Source organism: Nannospalax galili, unplaced genomic scaffold, assembly GCF_000622305.1.
Source record: "Nannospalax galili isolate Female #2095 unplaced genomic scaffold, S.galili_v1.0 scaffold24, whole genome shotgun sequence".
Taxonomy (NCBI): domain Eukaryota; kingdom Metazoa; phylum Chordata; class Mammalia; order Rodentia; family Spalacidae; genus Nannospalax; species Nannospalax galili.
The window spans coordinates 2,745,672-2,756,193 of record NW_008352654.1 but is presented as its reverse complement, the minus strand read 5'-3'; the positions used below and the strand labels follow the sequence as shown (position 1 = coordinate 2,756,193).

Genomic DNA, 10,522 nt, shown 5'->3' with positions numbered 1-10,522 from the left:
TAATGATACAAACGGGTTGAAAGCAGAAGAACAGAAAAAGGAAACGGAAACAGGCATCCAGTATTGGGCAGCTCGGACCGTAAAACTAAAATACGCTATCAGAAATGGACAGGGACATTTTATAATAGAAGGGTCAATTCTAAAAGGTTTCAAAAATATTTTTTTTGGTCTTTTTGAGACAGGGTATCCCTGTAACTCCAGCTGTCCTGGAACTCACTATGTAGACCAGGCTGGCCTTGAACTCACAGAGCTCCACCTGCCTCTGCCTCCCCAGTGCTGGGATTAAAGGTGTGCACCACCATGCCCACCTTTTAAAATGTTTTTTAAAAGGTAACAACAATGGAAATTTACTTGTCATGAATAAATTTGCATTAAACACTACAGGAATTACAAGCTTTAGACTAGGCATGCAGAAACTGTATTTGCTATATATGCTATATATGTTTACTATTTTAAAGTTGCTATTTTTAGCCTAATGTCACATTAAACATGATAGGAAATTTAATTATTGTATCAAATTTCTTTTGCCTTTCTTTACCATAGGTTCTAGTACCTACCGTGTCCATGGTTGGAAAACATTTGGGAGCAAGAAAGGATCATCCAGGCTTAAAGATTAAAGAAAATGACGAGAATTGTGGACCTACTACTACAGTTTTTGTTGGCAACATTTCTGAGAAAGCCTCAGATATGCTTATACGACAGCTCTTAGCTGTAAGTTAAATTGTTTTAGTAATTTATTTTATTTTTTTTTTACTTTATAGGTTTCAGACTTATAAACAAAAGCAGGAGGGCTCTGAGTTTATTAGTTTTTGAGACAGGATTGCCAGTAGTCCAGGAGAGCCTAAAACTGATTCTCAGTGCCTTCGCCTCTCAAAGTGATAGCAATAAGTGGGTCACCATGCCTAGGTTCTGGATGATGATGATGACGACTTTATTTATTTATTTTTCTTTTTGGTCTTTTTGAGACAGGGCCTCCCTGTAGCCCCAGCTGGCCTGGATCCACTGTGGATACCAAGCTGGCCTTGAACTCACAGAGATCCACCTGCCTCTGCCTCCTGAGTGCTGAGATTAAAGGTGTGTACTACCAAGCCTGGCTTTTATTTATTTTTTTAATGTTTTTTAATTTTTTTTTTTTTGAGACAGGGTCTTCCTCTACTCCCAGCTGGCCTGGAATTCACTATGTCGACCAGGCTGGCCTCCAGCTCAGTGATCCACCTGCCTCTGCCCTCCAAGTGCTGGGATTAAAGGCATGTGCCACCACGCCTGGCTGTTGATGACTTTTTAAAGATTTGTTTAGTTGGTATTACTATTATTATTGTTATTATTATTATTATTATTTTTTTTTTTTTGGTGTTTTTGAGACAGGGTCTCCCTGTAGCCTCTGTAGACAGTATCTGCAAGTTCTGCTTTTTTTGTTTTTTATTTCTTTTTGTTTTTGCTTGCCTAGTTTGCTTCCCTGACATTGATACTGAGAGCCTAGATCGCTCATCTCTCAAAATATTTCTTACAGTTTGCATTTGCTTTAAAGCAGATTTAAAGTAAGCATTTAGTTTTCTTTGAGACAGGGTCTCCCTGTAGCCCCACCTGGTCTGGAACTTGCTGTGTAGACCAAGCTGGCTTTGATCATTCAGAGATTTACCTGCCTCTGCCTTCTGAGTGCTGGGATTAAGGGTGTGTACCACCACACCCTGCAAAAGTCTTTTTGTTTTATATGATAAAAGCTATTTCAATTTTGTTGATTGTGCAGTCCTCACATTAAATATTGAGAAAATGGTACCCACAAAACCTGCTTGGTCAAATCTAATCATTTTATGATTCAGGTTTTTTCCCTCAAGTGAAATAAAGTTAAAACCAGAAACCCTGGACTGGGCAACAGAGACAGGCAAAACTCCTGAGATCTAGGTTGGCATGGTCTACATAGCAAGTTCCTGGTCATTTGGGGCTACAGATCTTGCCTTAAAAAAAAATAATAATAAAAAATCAGAAACCTTGGTGTTGGAGAGATGGCTCAGCAGTTAAGAGTACTTAACTACTCTTGCACAGGACCCTGTTTTGGTTCCCAGCACCTACATAGCAGCTAACAATTATCTGTAACTCCAGTCTAGAGGATCTGAAGTTCTTCTTCTGGCCTCTACAGGCATTGCATGCATGTGGTACAGCTACATACAGGCAGGCAAAACACTCATGCACATGTAATTAATTAATTAAGAAATCAGAAACCCCAATTCCCTTTCATTTTCTCCACAGAGATAACCCACACTTGCTTTTGTTTTATAGGGGTAATGGGGATAGTGTGTGATGATCTTGCTAAATTTTTTGTTTTCTATATTTTTCTTTTGTAGTTTTGCTTTTGCTTTCCTTTTTTTTTTTTTTTAAAGTTCTTTTGAGGCAGGGTCTCCCTGTAGCCCCAGCTGGCCTGTAACTCACTATGTAGACCAGGCTGGCCTTGAGCTCACAGATATCCACCTGCCTCTGCCTCCTGAGTGCTGGGGTTAAAGGATGTGCCACCACATCCTTTAAGTTAGCCTGGCTAACTTCTTTTTTTTTAAAAAAAAAATTTTTTTAGAGGGGGCTGGAGAGATGGCTCAGCAGTTAAGAGGACTGCTTTTGCAGAGGACCCAGGTTCGATTCCCAACACCCACATGGTGTCTATGAACAGTCCTTAACTCCAGTTCCTGGGTATTCTGAAGCCCTCTTCAGACCTCTGCAGCGTTGCATGACACAGGTGCACTCGCATACATGCAGGCAATACACTCACACATAAAATAAAAATAATAAATAAAATACTGAAACAAAAGTTTAGAGACAAGGACTCAGATTGGAACTCACTGTGCAGCCCAAGTGGCCTCAAATTTGGGTCAGTCTACCTCAGCTCTTGGGATTACATTTTTGTGCCACCATGGTTTAGCCTATAATTATTATCTTATTTGTGTTAACTATTTCATTTTGATAAGTGGTAAGTTTGGTTTGTTTTTTTTTTTTCCCAAGAAATGTGGTTTGGTGTTAAGCTGGAAGAGAGTTCAAGGTGCTTCTGGAAAACTTCAAGGTATGTATGCTTTCCTTATTTTTTAACATCACTTTAATCTGTTGCATAAACATCACTTAGTGTGTTTTATTTTCATTGACTTTATAGTATTATTATTTATTTATTTATTTTTTTGGTCTTTTTGAGACAGGGTCTCCCTGCAGCCCCAGCTGGCCTGGAACTCACTATGTAGACCAGGCTGGCCTTGAACTCACAGAGATCCACCTGCCTCTGCTTCCCAAGTGCTGGGACTATAGGCGTGTGGCACCACGCCTGACTGACTTTATAGTATTAAAAGTAATTGAGAAGATTTTTGCTGAGAGTTGATATTAGAAGAGGCAAAAATTGGAACAAGGAGGTAGAATAGGAAAAAAATTTAAATTATGCAATAGTTTCTTTTCCTGCCTTTAATGCATTAGCCTGGACAAGCCCACTAGCTTACTTTATTTTAGATTTTGTTTATTTAGATTTTATTATAATGGTATGTATGTGTGCATTTGTGTGCAGTACCCATAGAAACCTGAAGAGGGCGCTGGATCCTCGAACTGAAATTATGGCTCAAGTGAGGTGCTTGAGATGGGAACTGGGAACTGAACTATGTACTGTGCAAGAGCAGTTTGCTCCCTTATTTAAATGTCATGCCATTTCTCCTGCTCCATTGCTAAGTTTCCTGTATGTTGAAAAGTGTTTTGTATTTGAAACTAAGACTGTCTGATCATGATGAAACAATTAGAACTCAGGAAAAGAGGAAAGATGATGAGATCAGATGACTTGTTATTTTATTAAATTTTTCTTTTTGTGTGCACCTGTGTATTCATGATTTCATGAAGGTCAGGAGTTGGTATCTGGTTTCTTTTTCAGTTGTTCTCCAGACTAAGACAGTTTCTTGCTAAACCTGGAGCTTGCAGATATTAGTCTAGCAAACTATTTTGCCCAGGGGAATGATTTTGCTTCTCTGCCTTGAGAGTGCTGGGATTATAGGCAGATGGCCATGTCCATCCTGCTCTTATGTGGGTAGTAGGGATCCTACTTCAGCCCTCACTTGGCAGCGTAAGTGCTTTATCCACTGAGCCATCTCCCCTGTCTCAGATGGCCTGTTATTCTTGAAAGTAAACGGTGGTTTTTTGGTTTTGGAGATTACGGTGTCATATGTTCAAGTACTCTTTGAAGTGAGCTATACCCAGCCCTGATAAATTTTGTTTATTTAGAGGCAGAGTCTCACTATATAGTCTTGGCTTGCCTGAAATTCCCTGTGTAGACAAGGCTGAAAATTCAACTGCTTCAGTCCCCCAAGTGCTGGGATTCAAAGACATTGTACCACCATGCCTGGCAGATTCTGTTTTAAACCTTAGTTATGGAAAAACTTGTATATAAAATTGGATAGTACAGTGAGCTACCAGGTTTCTTCACCCAGCTTTAGCAGTGACCAATTCATGGTCAGTCATGCTTCATTGCAGTATGCACATTTCCTTTTGTTAATGTTATTTTAAAGTATCACAATATCCATCCCCCCACCCCCCATCTTTGTAATCCTGGCTGTCCTAGAACTCACTGTGTAGAAGGAGACTGGAGGTCTGCCTGGCTCTGCCCCTCGAGTGCTGGGGTTAAGGGCTTGTGCCACCACGCCCAGCTTGATTTTGTTTTAATTTTGATTCTATATTTCTTAGTAAATAACTGTAAAAGATAAGAATTTTGTTTTATCCCCCTTGTTTTAGAAATAAAGCCTTTAGGAAAAAATTGGTCTGAATAGAATTATAAGACCTGAAAATATTGGCTGTTTTTCCTCATATCATAGGAAAAATAAATCCATGTCATTCAGTCAGTATTGCTTTGTTTACTTATCTCTAACGTCAGGTTCTTAAATGTTTATTTGATTTAGGAGATTGAAATACTTTTGGACTTGATTTTAAGTCTTTCTTGATATTGTAAGCTAATTTAACCCTTATTTGTTCCTGCATGCCTATTTTTCTTTGACACCGGGTTGCCCTAAAGTGTTACCTGGTTTGGATCTTTGTAGACTAGGCTGGCCTTGATCTCAGACTAGATGTTCCTGCCTCTGTCTCCCAAGTATTGAGATTAAAGGCTTGTGCCACCATGCCCATCTTGCTCCCTCTTCTTGAGTTCTGGGATTGTAGTTGTGTACCAGCTCACACAGATAAATTCTGTGCATGTTTACCACAGACTCAATTTTGTTTTTTGGTAGTGCTGGATTATTCATTATTTTATTAGATCATCCAGTAAGTAACAGTTTCCTGGATTTTATTTTTTTCTTTTCCCTTGGTTTTATTTAGTACCTTTTTTTCCTCTTGATTATTTGCCGGTGCTTAATGTGGAATGGTTATCTAACTGTTAAAGAGCAGGCGTGGAATGATTGCTTCAGTATTCTTGAATTAGAGCTTTTTGTCTTCAGTGCTTTTACCATCCTATGTTTTTAATTTTTCATAGCTTTTACTATTTTACCAATTCTTTATTTTTTGTTAGCCTTTGGATTCTGTGAATATAAAGAGCCTGAATCTACCCTCCGTGCACTCAGATTATTGCATGACCTGCAGATTGGAGAGAAGAAGCTACTTGTTAAAGTTGATGCAAAAACAAAGGCACAGTTGGATGAATGGAAAGCAAAGAAGAAAGCTAATGGGGTATGTCGTCTTCTCTAGGCCAGCTGTGCTATTTTAGTATAAATACTTCTCATTATAAATAAATATAATGTGAGAATTCACAAGATCATCATCATTGTAGTATGTGCTTGTAGCTTAAATGCAGGAGTGTATTTTATAGTTTGTAGATATGTGTTTTATCTACCCACAGTGGGTGGATGACTTTTGGTTTGCTTGTTCCAGGTTGGGATGAAGGTAGTAAGGGAGGCTGGACAAGGTTAACTTGCCAGAGAAAACACTTGTACAGACTATTCCAATCAGAGCTAATTCATTAAGGCAGCTTTTTAAGTAAGTATTAAATATATTTTAACCTAAACAATCTTTATTAGTTTTCCCCTCATTTAGAAGTACACAAATTAGATTTTTTTTTTTTTTTTTTTTTCTCGGTCTTTTTGAGATAGTCCCAGCTGACTTGAACTCACTATGTATACCAGGCTGGCCTTGAACTCACAGAGATCCTCCTGCCTCTGCCTCCCGAGTGCTGGGATTAAAGGCACGTGCCACCATGCCCAGCCCTAGATTTTTTTTTTTAATTATTTTTATTTCATGTGTATGAGTATTATGCCTGCATGTAGGTAAGTGCACCCGTGTTGTTCAATGCCCGCAGAGGACAGATCCCCTGGAACTGTCAGATCCCCTGGAACTGGAGTTACGGATAGTGTTAGCTGCCATGTGGGTGCTGGGATTCAAACCTGGGTCTTCTGCAAGAACAGTCAGTGTTCTTGACAGCCATCTCTCTAGCTCACAGATTAGATTTTTAAATGAATGAAAATAAGTCTTAATATTTCGTGTACTGGGATGGCTTTATTCAAACCATCTTTTTTCCTCATTTTAATTAAGGTTATTTTAAATGAAGATACAGGAGGCTCTTATATGATGCATGGTAATGTTATATGCTCCACAAAGCCAAAACACATCTTAAATCTGAGTATATATTGTGTCCTTTTCTTTTGTCTTCCTTTCTCAACAACAACAAAATAGCTTTTTATTCTCCTCAAGCTTTCATTATATTTTTTAAATATTATTTTTAATTTATGTGTACAAGTGTATTGCCTGCATGTATGTGCATGTACCCATGTCATGCAGTGGTTTGGGGGTCAGAAGAGGGCATTGGATTCTCCTGAAACTGGAGTTAAGTATGGTTCTTGGCCACCATGTGGGTGCTGGGAATCGAGCGTGGGTACTCTGCAAGAGCAGCCAGTGCTTTTAACCTCTGAGCATCTGTGTACTTTTTTTTTTTTTTTTTTTGCTTTTTAATTTTCATTTTATGTGTATACATGTACTGTGTGCATGTATGTAAGTGTACCTGTGTCCTGCAATGCAGGAGGATGACAGAAGAAGGTGTCTGATCCCCTGGAACTGGAGTTACGGACAGTTGTTAGCTGTTATGTGGGTGCTGGGAATCAAACCCCGATCTTCTGGAAGAGCAGCCAGTGCTTTTAACTGCTGAGCCATTTCTCCAGCCCCTATTTGAAAAAAATTTTATTGGGTTTTTGAGAGGGGTTTCCCTGTAGCTCCAGGTGGCCTGGAATTTGCTATGTAGCTCAGTTTGGCCTCCAATCTCACAGAGTTCTGCCCCCCTCTGCCTTGATACTAAAGGCATGTGCCACCATGCCCAGATTTTTTTAATTAATTAATTAATTAATTAATTAATCTTGGTCTTTACTGTTGTCAGTGGGCTCTGTCTTTGTCTTTCATAGCTCATGGTACTCCATTGGTTCTAATGCTATGTAGAAAGGGTAATAATTAGTTCATTAGGTCTTTGCTTTTATACCTCCACATCACCTAGGAAAATGTCTTGCCAAAATTAAGAATGGAAGGAGCATTTATTGAGTGAATAGAAGTTGTTATTTTGTAGGCATGGTAGTAGTGCAGGCCTTTAATCCCAGCACTGGGAAGACAGGCAGATAGTGAGATTAAGGCCAACCTGGTCTATATAGCAAGTTCTACAGCATCTGGGGCTACAGGGAGACCCTGAATTTAAAATAAATAGAAAAATTGTAGTTTTTTTTTTTTTTTTTTTTTTTTTTTTTTTTTTTTGTCAGCTTATAGTTTTCTTTGTGAGATACAAGAAAAACCAAAATGATCTATTTTGTATTGCTTAAAAAAGAAACAGTAGTTTTTCTAGAAGTGAAAGATGTTTTCCTGATTTGGAGTTTTAAGAAATTACATGCATTTAGTTTTTAAATTTTTTTTTCTTGGTATTTTAATTTTACATGTATAAGTGTTTTGCCTGCATGTAATTGTACCATATCCGTGCAATGCCCACAGAGAGTAGAAAAGGGCTTAGGATAGCCCTGGTAGTGGTGTAAGGGACAGTTGTTAGCTGACAAGTCGGGTCTGAGAACTGAGCCAGGGTCCTCTACAAAAGCAGCTAGTGCTCTTAACTTCTGTGACATCTCTTCAGCCCCGAATTACATACTTTATTTATTTATTTATTTATTTATTTATTTATTTATAAAATATTTTATTATTATTTGTCTTTTGAGACAGGGTCTCCCTGTAGCCCCAGCTGGCCTGGATCTTGCTATGTAGTCCAGGCTGGCATCAAACTCACAGAGATCTGCCTGACTCTATTTCCTGAGTGCTGGGATTAAAGGCATGTGCCACCAGGACTTGGCCTAATACTTTATTTTTTTTGTCTTTTTGAGACAGGGTCTCCTTGTAGCCTCAGCTCTCCTGGAACTCACTGTGTAGACCAAACTAGCCTTGAACTCACAGAGATCCATCCGCCTGCCTCTGCCTCCCAAGTACTGGGATTTAAAGATGTGGTGGCGCATGCCCGGCAATATTTTATTATTTTAGTTTTATGTGTATGAGTGTATTACCTGTCTGCATATATGTAAGTGCGCTCATGTTGTGCACTGCCCACTGAATTTAGAAGAGGGTATCTGATTCCCTGGAATTGGAGTGTTGTTAGCCACCATGTGGGTGCTGGGAACTGAACCTGGGTCATCTGCAAGAAAAGCCAGTGCTCTTAACCTCTGAGCCATCTAGCTCTCCAGCCTCAAATTATATGCTTTTATAAGATTTACTTGTCAGCTAACTTGATGAAAATGATGTAAATTTGCTTTTTTCTTTTCATTTTTAAATTGATGTTTAGTTAAATATTTCATTTGAGCTAGCCATTCCAATCTATATATTCATGTCTTAGCATTTTCACTCTATCCAGCATTAAGTGTATATAAGGATAGATCTCTGTCACAATTTGTAATTGTTGGCCATGCATTCAGTAGTGGACTGGTAAGCCTGGCCTGATGACACACCCTTTTATCCCAGCTCTCAGGAGGCAGAGGAATTTGATGCCATCCTGGCCCTCACTGCCAGTTTCAGGCTAGCCAGGGCTGTGTAGTGAGTCTCTGTCTCAAAAACAAAATAAAAGTAGCCAGGTGTGGTGGCACATGCCTTTAATCCCTGTACTTGGGAGGCAGAGGCAGGCTGTGCCTCTGTGAGTTCAAGGCCAGCCTGATCTACATAATGAGTTCCAGGTCAGCTGGGGCTAAGGGAGACCCTGTCTCAAAAAGACCAAAAAAAAAAAAAAAAAAAAAAAAAAAAAAAAAAAAAAAAAAAGATGCCCTTGAAGATGTTACCTATTGCTTGCTGTTACTTATCAGGATGCTTTCAGGATTGTAATACAGAAGTGCAACTGGGAAATGGGAAATTGTTTATGTTTGGGAACTTAGACATAGAAGTTTAGATGAAATTTAACAGCCTATGATTTCGTCTTGCTAACCTAAAATAAATTCTCCATTATGCATCAGCTTATTTTTGTTTTACTGACATTAACAAGCAGTTAATAGAGTTGGGCTATTAAGGTTGCTTTCTGATGTATTTTTTGTTGTTGTTTTTTTTTTTTTTTGTCTTTTTGAGACACAGGGTCTCCCTGTAGCCCGAGCTGTCCTGGAACTCACTATGTAGACTATGCTGGCCTCAAATTCACAAAGATTCACCTGCCTCTGCCTGGGATTAAAGGCGTGTACCACCACACCCGGCCACAGATTTTTATGTGTAGTGGTGTTTTGCCTGCAGGTATGTAAATGTACCCCTGTGTGCAGTGCCAAGTGGAGATCAGAAGATGGCATCAGATTCCCTGGAACTAGAGTTACAGATAGTTCTTGGTCCCCATGTGGGTGCTGGGAACCAAAACCAGGCCCTCCAGGAGAACAGTACTCTTAACTGCTGAGCCAGAGTCCTCTGCAGGAGCAGCCAGTGCCCTTAACCACTGAGCCATTGCTCCATCGCTAAGACTTTCTTGTAGAAATATAATTTGAGCTGTTACCTTTAATCCCAGCATTCTGGAGACAGGCAGGTGGATCTCTGAGATCTAGGCTACCTTCATCTACACAGTGAGGTTCAGGCCAGCTGGGAGACCCTGTCTGAAAAAGAAAATAGCAGCAAAACATAGTATGAGTGGCAATCAGATGTTTAGAAGGTAGAGTCCTTGTACATGCCTTTATTGTAGATGTTTCATTTTGTAATTCTGTATAACTAGCTGCCTTGGTATTAAATTTTCACTTTATTAGTATGATAATTTAGGTATTAAAAGTTTTTTTTTTTTTGTCTTTTTGAGACTGGGTCTCCCTGTAGTCCCAGCTGACCTGAACTCACTATGTAGACCAGCTGGCTTTGAACTCAAAGACTGCTTCTGCCTCCCAAGTGCTGGGATTAAAGGCGTGCGCCACTACTCCCAGCTTTTAAAAGTTATTTTTATATTAACAGGCTATTGGAATTATAACTCCACTTCTGTTCCTATGCTTAGAAACTTGCAGAGATTACTGCTAGAAAAGAATTCAGAATGTAGGAAATATGTCACACAGAATGAATCCTTTCTAATCAGAAT

The 10,522-nt window shown here is 39.2% G+C and overlaps 1 protein-coding gene across 5 annotated transcripts in view; it reads left to right on the top strand.

Moving 5' to 3' along the window:
- Window positions 1-10,522, top strand: part of Rbm25 (RNA binding motif protein 25) — a 52,157-nt gene that overhangs the window by 15,782 nt on the left and 25,853 nt on the right. For all 5 annotated transcript variants that reach the window (XM_008849791.3, XM_017802372.2, XM_017802371.2 and 2 more), the window contains 3 exons: window positions 544-711; window positions 2,989-3,046; window positions 5,507-5,664. In XM_008849791.3, coding sequence (XP_008848013.2) covers window positions 544-711; window positions 2,989-3,046; window positions 5,507-5,664 — 384 coding nt within the window. The remainder of the gene's footprint in view (window positions 1-543; window positions 712-2,988; window positions 3,047-5,506; window positions 5,665-10,522) is intronic.